The sequence below is a fragment of the Lucilia sericata genome, unplaced genomic scaffold (assembly GCF_015586225.1).
Source record: "Lucilia sericata isolate MDLA Ls3-8-SP2 unplaced genomic scaffold, ASM1558622v1 Contig000893F_arrow, whole genome shotgun sequence".
In the NCBI taxonomy this organism is placed as follows: Eukaryota; Metazoa; Arthropoda; class Insecta; order Diptera; family Calliphoridae; genus Lucilia; species Lucilia sericata.
In genome coordinates, this window is record NW_023994882.1 from 127,411 (window position 1) to 145,299 (window position 17,889).

A 17,889-nucleotide genomic window follows, 5' to 3' on the forward strand; every position below is an offset into this window, starting at 1 on the left:
TTTAAACAAAGTTATGAAATCTTTTTAAGTAGAATTATTATAAAAGCTTTTTAAGCAATGTTTTTATAAAAGCTTTTTGAATAAAGGTTTAAATGAAAGTTTAAAGTTAAGTAAAGAAAGTATGAAGATTGCTTTTCGTGAAATATTTATAAAAGCTTAAACAAAGTTTTTTGTTATAAAATCTTAAACAAAGCTTTTTATGAAAGTTTAAAAAAACTTTTTATAATAGCATAAACAAAGCTTTTTAAGAAAGCTTTTTTAAGCTTTTTGTAAAAAAAATTTTATGAAATCTGGAACAAAGTTTTCTTTAAACAGAATTGTTATAAAAGCTTTATAAGCAATGTTTTTATAAAACCTTTTTCTTCGAAAGCTTTTATACTATAAGGTTACCAACGGTTTTTTAATAAATCTTTTCTGTTAAGGCTTTTTTATAAAAGTTATTTTGTAGAAACTTTTTAATTGAGCTTTTTATAAAAGCTTTTGTACTAAAGCCTTTTTAATTAAACTTTTTTGGAAATCTTTCTTCAAAAATTTTATTTTAATGATTTTTAAACCAAATTTTTTCAAAAACTTTTCTACTGAAGCTTTTTATAAAAACTTTCCGTTAAAGCTTTTTTATCTTTTAATTTAAAGCATTTTGAATTAAACTTTTTTGGAAAGCTTTTCTACAATAATTTTATTTGAATAATTTTCTAAATTAAATTTTTTTTGGAAGCTTTTCTAGTGAAATTTTTTATAAAACATCTTCGGTAAAGCTTTTTAAAAATTCTTATTTTCTTAGAACTTTTTTGTAAAACCTTTTTTATAAATTTTTTTACTACAGTTTTTGTTGTAAAAGCTTTGTACTAAAGTTTTTTTAATAAGCTTTCTACTAAAGCTCTTTAGTAAAAGCTTCATATTAAATTTTTTTTCATATGAACTTTATAATTAAATTGTAAGGTTTATAATTAAAGCTTTTTTTTAAAGATTTTTTTAAATGTATTCTCACATTAAGCTTTTTTAAAACTTTTTGGATTAAGCATTCTCAAGCAAAGTATTTTATAATACAAGTCTTAAAAATGGCTTAACAAATATTTTAAAATTAAATTTGATATAAAAAGCTTTTTCTAAAAAATACTTAATAAAAGCTTTTTAAATAAGCTCTTTCGCAAAAAGCTGCATGAAGTCAAAATTTGTTTTTCTTTCTTTTTATTATTTGTGGAAGCTTCTCAAAAGAAGTTTGTCTATTAAAATTTGTTTACTAAAGCTTTTTGCCCTTTTGTAGAGGAAATTTTATTGGCTCAAGCAAGCTTTAGTTTGGTCAATTATTTATTTTAGCTTTTTAAAAAGATTCATTTTTAAAATTTTTTACATTTTTTTATAAAAATCTATCTATGTAAAAGTAGTTCCTGTATAAAAATTTAGCAAAGCTTCCTCTTTTCAAATAATTTATTCCACAAAACTTTTTAAATACATTTTTTTTATTTTAAATAAAAGCTTTCTGTATTTTAACATACAATATTATTTTATTTTTGAAAATTGTCACGTTTATTATATGCTAATTTTAGCTTCAAACTCATTAACAAATTTGACACATATTTGAAAGCTTTCTTCTTGTGTCTTTTTGTTGTGCGAGTGGCCTGACACCAAATTACAACGAAAGCTTTTAGGTCAACAATTTTTTATTAGCTTGAAAATCATATACAATTTATTTATAAGGGAATTTAGAATATAACAACATGTGGAACTAAAGTTGAAAGTTAAAACCCTAAAGCGCAGATGTACGAAGAGAGTATCACACTTAACACTCTCCAGAGTGAATACACTAGTTATAATATTTTATTTTTATTAGTTTTCTATTTTAGTAAAGCATTGTAAGTCGAAAAAATGTATTAACTAAACAAAAAATCTCGAATAAAAACTAAAAAAAAAACAATCCCCTCAAACAGCAAAAGTGACGTTGGTCCTTTGTTTGAAATAGATATGTAAAGAAAAACAGGCGAGTTTTAAATACGTCAAAACTTCAGTATACTCAAATATAAATGACCTCACTTCAGAACTACTCTTTCCCACTTTAAAATGGAAATGCGGAGCAGTAGAATAGAAAAAAATCTTCTAAAAGAAATTTAAAACCGGTAGTCAATGTTGAACGGAAGGAAGATAAAATATGGCGGAGAAAGAGAGAGGGAAAGTTTATGAGCTGAAAACATTAAAAAGCAGAGAGAGTAAATGAAAATAATTAAATATTGAAACCTTAATAACAATGACAGCGACAGTAACATGACAATAACAATATTATATTAAAAGTGAGGTTAAATTGAAAAGAACAACAAATTTTAAGTGTCTAAAATGGCAAACATAATGAGACAGACAGAGAGGACACAAAAAGCACAGAGGATGAACCAAAAATGTGCATAAAAGCTTAATGAGACATTAGACTGTAAACATAAATTAATTAATTAAAATAAAAAATTAATGTTTTTAGTTTTAACAAAAGTAGAGGAAGCCTAAAAATTAATTATAATAGGCATAATTGAAGAAAACAGCGAAAGAGAAGGGAACATGAAGGAATAATTTAAGTGGTCCAGACAAAAGTCTAGTTTAAAATCTAGTTCATAGTCTAGTCTATAGTAAGATCTTTATTCTAGTCTATAGTCTAGCCTATAGTATAGTCTATAGACTAGTTTATAGTCTAGTCTATAGTCTAGTCTATAGTGTAGTAAACGGACTAGTTATATGTGGTCTAGTCTATAGTCTAGTCTATAGTCTAGTATAAAGTCTAGCCTATAGACTAGTATATAGTCTAGTCTTTAGTCTAGTCTATAGTCTAGTCTATAGTCCAGTCTATAGACTAGTCTATAGTCTAGTCTATAGTCTAGTCTATAGTCTAGTCTATAGTCTAGTCTATAGTCTAGTCTATAGTCTAGTCTATAGTCTAGTCTATAGTCTAGTCTATAGTCTAGTCTATAGTCTAGTCTATAGTCTAGTCTATAGTCTAGTCTATAGTCTAGTCTATAGTCTAGTCTATAGTCTAGTCTATAGTCTAGTCTATAGTCTAGTCTATAGTCTAGTCTATAGTCTAGTCTATAGTCTAGTCTATAGTCTAGTCTATAGTCTAGTCTATAGTCTAGTCTATAGTCTAGTCTATAGTCTAGTCTATAGTCTAGTCTATAGTCTAGTCTATAGTCTAGTCTATAGTCTAGTCTATAGTCTAGTCTATAGTCTAGTCTATAGTCTAGTCTATAGTCTAGTCTATAGTCTAGTCTATAGTCTAGTCTATAGTCTAGTCTTATAGTCTAGTCTATAGTCTAGTCTATAGTCTAGTCTATAGTCTAGTCTATAGTCTAGTCTATAGTCTAGTCTATAGTCTAGTCTATAGTCTAGTCTATAGTCTAGTCTATAGTCTAGTCTATAGTCTAGTCTATAGTCTAGTCTATAGTCTATTCTATAGTCTAGTCTATAGTCTAGTCTATAGTCTAGTCTATAGTCTAGTCTATAGTCTAGTCTATAGTCTAGTTATAGTCTAGTCTATAGTCTAGTCTATAGTCTAGTCTATAGTCTAGTCTATAGTCTAGTCTATAGTCTAGTCTATAGTCTAGTCTATAGTCTAGTCTATAGTCTAGTCTATAGTCTAGTCTATAGTCTAGTCTATAGTCTAGTCTATAGTCTAGTCTATAGTCTAGTCTATAGTCTAGTCTATAGTCTAGTCTATAGTCTAGTCTATAGTCTAGTCTATAGTCTAGTCTATAGTCTAGTCTATAGTCTAGTCTATAGTCTAGTCTATAGTCTAGTCTATAGTCTAGTCTATAGTCTAGTCTATAGTCTAGTCTATAGTCTAGTCTATAGTCTAGTCTATAGTCTAGTCTATAGTCTAGTCTATAGTCTAGTCTATAGTCTAGTCTATAGTCTAGTCTATAGTCTAGTCTATAGTCTAGTCTATAGTCTAGTCTATAGTCTAGTCTATAGTCTAGTCTATAGTCTAGTCTAGTCTAGTCTATAGTCTAGTCTATAGTCTAGTCTATAGTCTAGTCATATGTCTAGTCTATAGTCTAGTCTATAGTCTAGTCTATAGTCTAGTCTATAGTCTAGTCTATAGTCTAGTCTATAGTCTAGTCTATAGTCTAGTCTATAGTCTAGTCTATAGTCTAGTCTATAGTCTAGTCTATAGTCTAGTCTATAGTCTAGTCTATAGTCTAGTCTATAGTCTAGTCTATAGTCTAGTCTATAGTCTAGTCTATAGTCTAGTCTATAGTCTAGTCTATAGTCTAGTCTATAGTCTAGTCTATATCTAGTCTATATCTAGTCCATAGTCTAGTCTAAGTCTAGTCTCTAGTCTAGTCTATTAGTCTAGTCTATAGTCTAGTCTATATCTATTCTATAGTCTAGTCCTATAGTCTGTCTATAGTCTATGCGATATCGAGTCTATAGATCTAAGTCTATAGTCTAGTCCCTATAGGTCTAGTCAATAGTCTAGTCCCTATAGTCTATAGTCTAGTATAGTCTAGTCTATAGTCTAGTCTATCGTCTGAGTCTATAGTCCTATCTATAGTCTAGTCTATAGTCTAGTCTATAGTCTAGTCTATAGGTCTAGTCTATAGTCTAGTCTATAGTTCGAGTCCTATGTCTAGTCTATAGTCTAGTCTATAGTCTAGTCTATAGTCTAGTCTATAGTCTAAGTCTATAGTCTAGCTCTATAGTCTAGTCTATAGTCTAGTTCTATAGTCAGTCTAGTAGGTCTATTCTAGTCTATGTCTAGTCTATAGTCTAGTCTATAGTCTAGTCTATACTAGTCTAGTCCATAGTCTATAGTCTAGTCTATAGTCTAGTCTATAGTCTAGTCTATAGTCTAGTCTATAGTCTAGTCTATAGTCTAGTCTATAGTCTAGTCTATAGTCTAGTCTATAGTCTAGTCTATAGTCTAGTCTATAGTCTAGTCTATGATCCAGTCTATAATCTAGTGTATAGTCCAGTCTATAGTCTAGTCTATAATCTAGTCTATAGTCTAGTCTATAGTTTAGTCTCTAGTTTAGTCTATAGTCTAGTCTATAGACTAGTCTATAGTATAGTCTATAGACTAGTCTATAGTATAGTCTACATTCTGGTCTATAGTCTGGTCTATAATCTAGTCTATTATCTAGTCTATAGTCTAGTCTATAGTCCAGTCTATAGTCTAGTCTATAGTCCAGTCTATAGTCTAGTCTATAGTCTAGTTTATATTATAGTCTACAGTCTAGTCTATAGTCTAGTCAATAGTCTAGTTAATAGTCCAGTCTATAGTTTAGTCTATAGTTGATAGTGTAGTCTAGAGTCTAGTCTATAGTTGATAGTGTAGTCTAGAGTGTAGTCTATAGTTAAGTCTATAGGTGAGTCTATAGTCTAGTCTAGAGTATAGTTTATAGTCTTGCTATGATCCATGCTAAAACCTTGTCCACATTATTTCATATAATGTTTTCCATAGTCCATAATTTTTTTAAAGTTTTCTTTTAATCAAAAATTTCGCAAACATTTTCCATAAATATAGATTTTTTTCAAAAATGTTCCCCTGATGTAAAGGTTTTTCTCGAAAATATGATAAAGAGTGAGTTTGGACCCTTAAATTTTGTTACAAAAAACAATCGATTTTTTTTTGGTTTTTTCAAAATTTTATTTTAAACATAAATTTTTGTGGGTTAGTTGTTGCTTTTATAGACTGAGAGTTAAATGGTTGCTTAATAGGTCGATATATTTGGTTTGCTGGCCCTTAGAGAGTGTGTAATTTTGTTGTTTTGCAAAGAATAGCTACGATCATACTCACTTAAGTTGTCTATCACGATGCCAAACGGCCATTTGTAAACGATCATCTTCATCTAAATCCTCTAAAGCTTGAGATAAATCGGACAGATCGAATTTGAAGCAATGATCAAAATAGGGACGACTAGAATGACGATGTACAGCGGTGCGTTGAAAACCTTGATGTTCAGTTTGATTCTTTTGTATCAAAGCCACCTTGACATAAGCATTGAGATTGGAAGAACCGTTGCTGCGCTGTAAATCACGACAGCGAATGACTGAAAAAGAAAGAAAAGAGGCTATTAATTGGTTGTTCGGAAACTTTAACTAAATTTGGAACTCACCATGTACATTTAAGGATTCCTGTTCTTTATAAATGGCCACGTCAAGAGAACCCTTTACGGTATTTGCTGTCAATGAAGAAGAACTACCACTTAATTGCTCTTGTGTCGAACTGGCTATGCTAGAGGCCACTGAGCTTCTTTTATGCAAGTGTTGATAATCATCCTCTTCCTCACTGTTACAGGAGAAACTTAAACATCTCTTTATGGAGGGTAGCTCTTCTAGAGTTGGTGTACTACATCTTTGTATATCATTTTCCACCTCAAAGGTCAGGTGTTGGGGTGGAGTTTCCATATTTAATAAAGCTTTTTGTGTTTGAGAATTCTTAAATAAAGGGGTCTCAGGACTGGGTATGCCATTGGGTAGAGTTAAGCCTATCATTTCGTTTTCTCGGTTATCCTTTTTTACTTCCATTTCCTCTAGAGTTTTGTTTAAGGTTTTGGTTTCTTCTTTGGGCTTCTCTTTTTTGTTCTTTTTCACCGTGTTCTTGGGATTTTTTCTTCTCACTACTCTCTGCCTCTTCAAATGCTGCGGCGTTCTTACTTCCATTTCATGTATGCTCTCCTCATTAGCTGGATTCTCTTGTTGGTTATTCTCTTCAATGCGCTTATGCAGACACTTGGGTTTCACCTCTTTACGGGCACTTTCTATAATGGCATCCAACATTCTATCCAAAGTAACATCTCCCATTCTGGAGGAAGACAAAGAATCCTCTTTCAATTTGTTTCTAAATTTCAATCTCGACAAGGGCGTCACATCATCTTCCTCGGCAAAGTCATCCGAAAATCTAGGTGTCATTTCCCCCCCAGCATTATTATTTCCCGTAGGAGTCATTTCCATAGTAGTTACCGCGGCTGTATTAAACCTCTTAATGTTTAAGGTTAAAGGAGTAGGGGGTGTAGCTTGTTCTTGAGACCTTCTAGGACTCTTGCCATTACTGAGATCATGCAGAGCCGTTAGACTAGTATTGCCAAAAGAGTTGCGCATAAAGTGTACACCAAAATTCTCCTTATTATGATTACCCGTCAAAGAATGGCGTGATCTACGACGTTCTTCCAAAGGAGAATCTAAAAGATTGTCTAAAGAACGGCGGTGTATACGTCTTTCTAAGGTATGAGTCATGGTGGGCATTTTTTGAACGTGGGATGGATGGTCAGAGCTGGTAGTGTAACGTGTTTGGCGAGGTTTGCTGGAGGCGTCGATAGAAGATTTTAAAGTAGAGGATTGTGGGAAATTTGTAGAATTACGAGAGTTTTGAGTATTGGAGGACGGTTGCGAAAGAGTTTGAAAGAGTTGAAGATTTTGTTGTTGTTGTTTGGTCCACTTAAGCATTAAGATTGCTGGTAGCTGGGAAGGAGGGTTGCTGTAAGAGCTGTAAGGATAGAAAGGATAGAAAAAAGGTGGTTAAAATAAGGATCAATATAAATCTGACAGTTTCAAGGACAAACAGAAACATCCTGCCCTCCAACGCTTAAAGCTGTGAGTATTTACTAAAATCACATAAAGAGAAAAGTTTAGAAGGATCAGAAAGACCTTATACATTCTTCTTTACAGCCTTTAAAATGTTAGTATATGTTATAAGAGATGATTTGTAAAGAAAAGAGAGGTCTGAAGGACCACATGCATGATGCTCCATAAACCTGAAAAGTGTGACTATTAGCTAAAAGTGGTGTTTCAAATAAAATTTAATTCACTAGCGTTCAGAAGGACCGCAAACATCCTGCTTTGCAGCTCCTTTACAACCTTTAAAGAAGTTAGTATTTGCTAAATGTGGTAGTTTGTAAAGAGGTGAGTTAAGTAGGGTCAGAAGGACCTTAAGCAGAAGGACCAAAGGTGCGAGTATTGGCTAAAAGTGGTGGTTTATCTAAAGGTGAATTTACTAGTGTTCGGAAGGACCACCATTATCCTGCTTTTCAACTCTTAGAGGTGTAGATTTTAGCTAAAAGTGGTGGCTTGCAAAAAGGTGAGTTCTTTAGCTTTGAGAGATGGATTTAAAGGAGGTGCCTTTAGCAATCTTTCAAGGTGAATTTGTTCTCAACTGTAGTGGAGTTGAACATGGTGAAGTTGGCTATAAAAAGAGGTTATTTTACTTGCTCAACAAAGGTGAATTAAACTAGAGTTGAGTTTATTTTAACAGTTACTTGTCGTTGGTGTGTGTCTTGGCTAATTAAACTATTTACCTCTAAAACACTGAGAGAAAATATGAGCTAAATTCATAATCATCATGTTTAGTTCCCCACAAATATACAATAATATTATAAAAATATCGAAATGGGCTACAAGTGGTACAAATGTCCTGATACCATCCCTGCAAAATCCCAATAATAAACGCAGAGTATTCAACTAAATTTGAATGGAATTAAGTGGTTTACAATTGTATAGAATCTTAAGTTATTATTTTTTATAGAAATTTCTAGAGGAACAACATTTTAACTTGTTCTCTTTTCTTCTTAATTTCTTACTTATAATTTTATTAATAAACCCTACTTATTCTTACCCTAAATAAACCATTAAACTACAAAACCATTTATTTGTTTGTCCAATGTAATACATTGTTTAGCAGATCCTTTTGAACAAGACTCAATTGTTGTTCCTGTTTAATTGCTGCTGCAATAAGGCACAATATAAAAAAGGATATTTTCATACATTTTTGCATGCTTTTTTTATACAAAGTACTTAAACGGTGCTTATTAAGAGGGTCCTTGACATTGTCCCTACTAAGCATGTGCATTTATGTTTTAAACGTTTTTATTTTTTATAAACTGTGCGTTTTAGCATTTAACATTTATTATAATAAAATAAAAACCCTTTTTAGGTTTCTTAAAATGAAGTAATTTTTATCATAATTATAATAAAATATTTGATTTATGCTTCCAAGGTTTCTTCTAGATCAAGATAAAGTTGTAAATAGCATGACAATTTAATTTCAATTTTAAATGAAATAATAAAGGCAATAACTAAGTAAGGTAGTGACTAACTAACTAACTACTAACTAACTAACTAACTAACTAACTAACTACTAACTAACTAACTAACTAACTAACTAACTAACTAACTAACTACTAACTAACTACTAACTAACTAACTAACTAACTAACTAACTACTAACTAACTAACTAACTAACTAACTAACTACTAACTAACTAACTAACTAACTAACTAACTAACTAACTAACTAACTAACTAACTAACTAACTAACTAACTAACTAACTAACTAACTAACTAACTACTAACTAACTAACTAACTAACTAACTAACTAACTAACTAACTAACTAACTAACTAACTACTAACTAACTACTAACTAACTAACTAACTAACTAACTAACTACTAACTAACTAACTAACTAACTAACTAACTAACTAACTACTAACTAACTACTAACTAACTAACTAACTAACTAACTAACTAACTAACTAACTAACTAACTAACTAACTAACTACTAACTAACTAACTAACTAACTAACTAACTAACTAACTAACTAACTAACTAACTAACTAACTAACTAACTAACTAACTAACTAACTAACTAACTAACTAACTAACTAACTAACTAACTAACTAACTAACTAACTAACTAACTAACTAACTAACTAACTAACTAACTAACTAACTAACTAACTAACTAACTAACTAACTAACTAACTAACTAACTAACTAACTAACTAACTAACTAACTAACTAACTAACTAACTAACTAACTAACTAACTAACTAACTAACTAACTAACTAACTAACTAACTAACTAACTAACTAACTAACTAACTAACTAACTAACTAACTAACTAACTAACTAACTAACTAACTAACTAACTAACTAACTAACTACTAACTAACTAACTAACTAACTAACTAACTAACTAACTAACTACCTAACTAACTAACTAACTAACTAACTAACTAACTAACTAACTAACTAACTAACTACTAACTAACTAACTAACTAACTAACTACTAACTAACTTACTAACTAACTAACTACTAACTACTAACTAACTAACTAACTAACAAACTAACTAACTAACTAAGTCTCTTCTTAAGTAAAGAAATTTCTCATTTTTCAAAATTTTATTCTAAGTTGCTTCTTTCAAAGCCCAAGAACTTTGGTTACATAAATCGTATGAGGATCATAGTTTGCATCGTAAAAGGTGAGTCCTTGAAGTGTAATATTTTGAAAAAAAAAAACTTTGATTGATCGCAAACTTTCTTTTTAGTGAACGTAAACTTTTGAGGATTCATTTCCTATGAAGAAAATCCTTTTTATTCTATTTGATTTCTTCACATTTCCTTCCTCTCCTTATCTTCCTACTAAAATCTTTCTTCCAACTACAGCTGCTTTGATATCTATAAGCACTATTTAATGATCAATGATTTACAGTTAAAACTATTACATTGCACTCCCAAATGATAGATTACTTGTCTGCTAGCTAAGGTATATAAGATACCACACTATGCAAATAAGGATTAAAAACTTGTCTAGCAGACAAATTACACACGCACCTTGACTAAAAATATTATGCGGGTTTTGAGTACAAGAACAAGACTAGACAGAATATAATTTAATAAATTTTCATAATTTTTGTTTTTATAAAAACTGCAGCTGTAAATTGCAAAAATTACTTAGGCTAGAGTTAGTAATGAGGAAATATAAGACTTCTAGAGAGAGAGAGGGGGTGTTTTTTTATTGTGTAAGACAATAGCAAGGTTAAAACAATTGCTAAAACTGTAGGTGTCTGAAGTTATTTCTTCTAGAATAGTTAAGGTTACTTTGAAGATTTTTGCTAGGAAATAGAAAACCAAATTGCAAAAATTTAAGATTTAAAAGAAAAAAATATGAATAGAATTATAAATATAAAGAGGAACAAAGAAGCCGCTTTTTGGCAAAAGATTTTTTATAGATTGTTAATAGTTTTCTTTTATAAAGAAACAAAAGAAATGGTATCATTGACAATAGAGGTATTAAGAAAATGTCACTAAGGGAATAACAAAAAATTTTCAATAAATTGAAAGAAAGATAAAGAAACTAAGGACGGGATTTAAGAGCCAAAAAAGGTGTTTTACAAAATTCTAAAAGAAAACAATTAATGCATAGTAAATTCTTTAAGAAAAAAAGAATAAACCCAGGTTTTGTTAGGAACTTAGAAAGCTTTTAGTAAAAGAAGAAAATTTAAAAAATTTTATATTTTTATGAAATTCAAAGTCCGATATCTTTGATAATCTTTAAATAAAGTGATATATTTTTACAATTATAAATCTACTAAGGTGTTAGCTTTATAGCCTGAGGAAATTAAAGGAACTGAATTGCATTTAACAAAGTTATAGAACTTTTATTAAAACTTTATCAAGCTAATTCTATAAAAAAAACTTCAAAAAATTTAATTTTTGGGAAAATTTTAAATCAGATATCTTAGATAATATTAAAGAAAAATGGGATATTTTTAGAATTATATAAGAAATAAGGTGTTGTCTTTGCGGTGGTGGAATATCTTACTAATTCCTTGTTTTATTGCAAAGTTATAAAGCTTTTAACAAAAGTGAAAATTTTGAAAAGTATGACTTATTTCTCTAGAATAGAAACTAAAATTTTTTGCGGATTCTTAAAGCAAAGTGAATGATTCTTCCAGTTGTATATGAGTTAAGGTGTTGTCTTCATTATCTGTGGAAATCACAGAAATTTAAGTTCAAATTATTAAGTTAAAAAGCTTTCTTTGTCTTATAACAAAGTTAAAAAGCTTTCAATAAAAGTGAACATTTAAAAAAAAATTAATTTTTTTCTAAAATTTTAACTAAAATTTCTCAGAATATCTTAAAGTAAAATTAAATATTTTTCCACCTATATATGGGTTAAGGTGTTGTCTCCATTGTCTTTGGAAATCAAAGAAATTAGGATTAAATTCTTAAAGTTATAAAACTTTTAATAAAAGTGAAAATTTTCAAAAATTTTAAAATTTTTTCCAATTTTAATTACACATAACTTGAGTAATTTTAAAGCAAATTGAGATATTTTGTTATATAAAGAACTGTTAAGGTGTTGTCTTTGTTTTACGAAAAAATCTCGATGAACAAACTTTTAATAACAATGTTAGAAAACTTTCAATAAAAGTGAAAACTTTAAAATTTTTTTCTTATAATTTTGTCCTTTTTTATTCTTACAAATTGCTCTTTATATTTAGATTTCTTAAGCAGAAAATTTGAGCAAATTCCCTGCCACCCTTAAAAAAGGCTTTGCCAGTTAGGCAAAACCTGTAAAGCAACAAAATTTACTAATTTCTAGACAGATTTTTTGGGCACTAATATAAGACAACATTTCAAATTTGCACAAAAAAACCCCAGCTATTGCTAATAATTTTTAGCAAATTTTAGATAAAAAGACCTAAGAGACATTGTTTAAAACAAATAAATCCAGTTTTGGTCTCATATTGTAAAAGTTTTTCTTTCAACTCTTAGACTGTTAAATGAAGATCCTTTTAGTTTTTTGCGGATTTTTTCCCTCTTTGCAAAATTATAAAATATTTAAACCAGTTTTTTTCTTTCTTAAAGATTTCAATCATATAGTTTTTATTCTTTGCAAAAAAAGGTCGTACGTCTGCGTTCTTTTGTTATACATATATTAGCAATACACACATGAAATTTTTCTTCCAAAATTCTTTAAAGTTTCTTTCTTTGATATCTCTGGACATTATTAGTTTGGTTTTGTTTACGCGGCTATTTAGAGGTATGTATTTGTATTGAAATTCATTTAATTTTATGCCTTACGAATTTGTCTGCTTGACCAGTGAGACAGTGAATGAATAAGTGCCTTAATGGTTACTGGTGGTTGGTGTTGAACACTTTTTTTGGGGAAGTTTTATTGAAAGTCTGGTTTTTGCAAAAAAAAAAAAAAAAAACAATCCAATACAAATTGCCTTAAAATCACACAGTCTTAAAGTATTTACTTATGTGGAAAAGAAGATGCTTTAAAATAATAACAAATACACTAAGAGAAAATATAAAATTTAATTTTTGCAAAAAAATATTTATAGATTCTTCCCATTTGTCTTAAATTCTATTTTAAAATGAAACAAAAACAAAAAATTTCCAAAAAGTACCAAAATTTTCAAAAAGAATTTTTCGTTTTTTTTTGTACCAGGAAAGTACCCGAAAGTTACCTAAGGCAACAAAAAGTTTTAGATTCCCTCTATTTGTTTAAAATTCTACACAAAAAGTAAAGAAAATCCAAAATTTCCAAAAAATACCAAAATTTTCAAAAATTACTTTTAGTTTTTTTGTTCCACAAAAGTACCCGAAAGGTACCTGAAATGTACCCAAAAGTAATCAAAGGTACCAAAAACTTTTAGATTTCCTCTATTTAGCTAAAATTCTTCAAAAAAAAAGTAAAAAAAAACAAAATTTTCAAAAAGTACCAAAATGTTCAAAAATTACTTTTTGTTTGTATTTGTAACCGAAAAGCACCACAAAATTCCACAAATTTCTAACAGATTTTAATTAAACTTAATAGATTATTTCTATTTGTTTAAAATTTTACGAAAAAAGTAAAAAAACAAAAATTCCCAAAAAGTGCCAAAATTTCGAAAAAGTACTTTTCGTTTTCCTACACTTTTCATATCCAAACTCGCATAAAACTATGCTATCTGATCTATACCCTTAATTTTGTTAAAACATTTTGTCATAAATCAAGCTTAATTAACAATTTTCCATAGCTTAAAAAAGTACCAAAAAAGTACTTTTTGATTTTTAAGGGATTTTGTACTAGAAATTTTAGCAAAAGTTGTTAAATTAATGTTTGAATTTACGAAATTTATGTAAAACTATTGCTTAAATGAGCAATTTTGGGAAATTTTCCATAATTTAAAAAAGTACCAAAAAGGTACTTTTAGTTTTAAAGGGATTTTTACTAAGAAATATGGCAAATTTTATAAAAATTTTACTTAAAAATTACACAATTTATCTAAAACTGATGCTCAATTGAAAAGTTTTCTTTTCTTTAAAAAAAGTACCAAAAGTAGTACCTTTTGATTTTTAAGGGATTTTTGTAACAAAAAATGTGGCAAAATGTTTAAAAATGTTTAAATTTATATCTAAATTTACAAAATTTAAGTAAAACTCATGCTTAGATAGCCAATTTTGGGAAAATGTTCATAATCTAAAAAAGTATCAAAAAGGTACTTTTTGCTTCTAAAGGGATTTTTACTTAGACATGTGGCAAATGTTATGAAAAGTGTTTAAATTTAAGTTTAAATTACTTAATTTAAGTAATACTGTTAATTAATTTTTCATATTTCCCACAATTTGCAAAAAGTACCTAAAAAGTACTTTTTGGATGTATTCTAGGGATTTTGTACTATAAAGTGTGTAAAATTTAAAAAAGTTGTTTAATATATGTTTGAGTTTACAAATTTTAAGTAAAACTTAGGTATAATATTGAAATATTTAACAATTTAAAAATGTATCAAAAAAGTACTTTTTTGAATTTTAGGGAATTTTTGTTACAAAATTTGTTAGTTTTATGAAAATTACTAAGAATATCATTGTTTTATACCGTTTACTTAGATTTTCATGGATTATAAGTGGATCTTAACTAAATTACAGAATTTTTACTCATTTTAAAAAAGTACCAAAAAAGTACTATTTGGAAATTTAAGGGATTTTTGTTAGAAATTTTGATAGTTTTATGAAAATTGCTTAATATACGATAGATTTACACCGGTTTTCTAAGTATTGTTGTGTTATAAGAAGATATTTGCCGAATCTAAAAAGTTTTCGATATTTAGAAAATGTACCAAAAAAGTACTTTTTAAATTTAAGGGATTTTTGTTAGAAATTTTGGTAGTTTTATAAAAATTGCTTAGAATATGAATAATTGGCGCTGTTTACTTAGTTTTTATTGACATAGAAGTAGATATTTACTAAATTACAAAGTTTTTACACATTTTGAAAAACTACCAAAAAGTACCTTTTTGATATTTAAGAGATCTTTATTAGAAATTTTGATAGTTTTATGAAAATTGCTTAATATACGATAGATTTACACCGGTTTCTTAAGTTTTGTTGTATTATAAGGAAATATTTGCAAATCTAAAAAGTTTCGATATTTAGAAAAAGTACCAAAAAAGTACTTTATGAATTTTAGGGGATTTTTGTTAGAAATGTTGGTAGTTTTATAAAAATTGTTTAAAATGCACTGTTACTTATGTTTTCTTGGAAAATAAGTTGAAATTTACTAAAATTTTAAATTTGGACATTTTTAAAAAAGTACCAAAAAAGTACTTTTTCAAATTTAGGAGATATTTGTTAGATATTTTGCTAGTTTTTTAAAAATTGTTTAAAATGTGATTGATTTGCACTGTTTTCTGAGGGTTTGCTAAATTTCAAAACTTTTACCCTGTTTTTTTAAAAAAGTAGCAGAAAAGTACTTTTTTAATTTTTCAAAATTTTTATGATTTTTGAGCTATTTTTGTTCAGATATGTTTATATAACTTAATTTGCGTAAAATTTTTCCAATTATAAAAAAGTACCAAAAAAAGTACTTTTTGCCTTTAAAGGGATTTTGGTTAAAATTTTGTTAGTTTTATAAAAATTCCTTAACAAATGATTGATTTACATTGTTTTCTTAGGTTTTCTGGTGATATAAGTAGATATTTTCTTTAAGTTTTCACAAATCTAATTAATCCCTTTTTTCCCTTTCTTATGAACAACCACATAATCATAATCATATTTTTATATATATTTTTTTATTAATTAAACAAAGGAAAGTTATGATTTTGATTGAGCGGGTTTTTTTGTATGAGTTCCTAAGAAAAATGTTCAAGGTGTTTAAAAGGGATCGTGTCTTTCTTAAAACATAAAACGTATATAGATCACATTTTTGTTTTTCTGGGTGAAAACATTTAAGCCTAAGGCTTAAATAAGAACAATAATTTTGAGAAAAGAAAAAAAGAAACAAAAAAAGGATACAATGTAATCTATAAACGTCACCCTAAAGTAACAGAAATCTTACCCTCAAAATTTATCAATCTGGCTATGGGTACCTTTTTTTTGCTGCAGCCTAGATTAGCCTAGACAAAGGGACTGTCTTAGTGTTTCAGAATTCGGGGAGGTTTTTTTTTCGAATTAATTAAGTAAAATTAAATTTAGAGCATTTGATGGTTGTATAGAAAAAAGTAACAAAAATTTCAAGGTTGTTAAGAAAGCATACTCGTCCTTTAAAAGGATGAATGAGAAAAATGGGTTGGTTGAGAAAATTAGCAAAAGGAAAACAAAATGTTTTTCTTAGGCGGTATTGTAATAACTAAAAAAAAGGGAAAGGAAGTGGTAATTTTTTATTACTATTAAGGAAGTAAAAGGGGGAGGAGTTTAAGAAGAATGTTCCACACGCTTAAATTATATAAAATTTATTTAAAGGGCGTTTAACACAAACAATAATTAAACTTAAAATATTACAAAAATAAAATAATTAAAATTTCACAACTTACCTTAAGCAAATGTTTCTTAAATTAACGAAATTTTGTCCAACTTTTGCTGCTTATAAACTTTCTAAAGACTTAAAAACATTTTAAACTAATTTCTTTAAATTTTATCAAACAAACTTAATACTTTTTTTTAACAAAAAAAACTTAAAGAAAAACATAAAACAAAACGAAAATTTAACAAGTCTTTTTCTATAGCACACATTAACTCATGTGCAAAAAATTTTTAATTTTATCACTTTTTTTATTATAAAATTTAAGGCCACAAAACCTTTGCGTAGATCCTTCACGTACGAGTGTAGAAACACGAATGTTTTGGTTTTATCTTAACTTGTAAATCAAGAATTTTTGCGCCTGTTCCTACTTTTTGCTCACACTCTCTCTACTACAAAAACAACCGGTTGCATATTTCTTCGTTAGTGATCGTTAGCTATTGTCTTCGTGTCTTCTTTGTAAAAACACCCCATTTAGGCGAACAGTTAGTTTTTGTTATTGAGAGTTAAAAACAGTAAACACTTTACCGTTTTTCATACACAAAGAGCGTTAAGAAGAACTCACTTCTTTTGTACTCTGAGATTTAATAAAAAATCCTTACTTGCTGAGATTTATTTTACTAACCTGAGAGTTTTTAAAAGATTGTGAAATAATGTAAAAACTTGAGCTAAGTGCTACTTAATGACCCTAGAGGTCGCTTTGTTGGGGTTTGAAACTTCAATAAATCATGAAGTTAAAATCTTGGCAAAAAATCAAAATAAATTCTTTTAAAGTACTGTCTAACAAAGTTGACAGAAACTAAATATTAAGGCAAGCTAATCAGGAATAGACTATTGAATAGACTATAGACTAGACTATAGACTAGACTATAGGACTAGACTATAGACTAGACTATAGACTAGACTATAGACTAGACTATAGACTAGACTATAGACTAGACTATAGACTAGACTATAGACTAAACTATAGACTGACTATAGACTAGACTATAGACTAGACTATAGACTAGACTATAACTAGACTATAGACTAGGACTATAGACTAGACTCTAGACTAGACTATAGACTAGCTATAGACTTAGACTATAGACTGACTATAGACTAGACTAATAGACTAGACTATAGGACTTAGACTCTAGCTAGACTTATAGACTAGACTATAGACTAGACTATAGACTAGCTATAGACTAGACTATAGACTGACTATAGACTAGACTATAGGACTAGACTATAGACTAGACTATAGACTAGCTATAGCTAGACTTAGCTCGGACTATAGACTAGACTATAGGACTAGACTATAGACTAGACTATAGACTAGACTATAGACTAGACTA

At 28.6% G+C, this 17,889-nt stretch overlaps 1 protein-coding gene across 1 annotated transcript in view; it reads right to left on the minus strand.

Annotated features, from left to right (window-relative positions):
* The window catches only part of LOC119608869, a 107,730-nt gene extending 90,880 nt beyond the window's left edge, over nt 1-16,850 (minus strand). The window contains 3 exon segments of the mRNA XM_037963427.1: nt 5,774-6,026; nt 6,093-7,462; nt 16,566-16,850. Coding sequence (XP_037819355.1) covers nt 5,774-6,026; nt 6,093-7,422 — 1,583 coding nt within the window. The 5' untranslated portion in view covers nt 7,423-7,462; nt 16,566-16,850.
* Between the last annotated feature and the right edge of the window lie 1,039 nt (nt 16,851-17,889).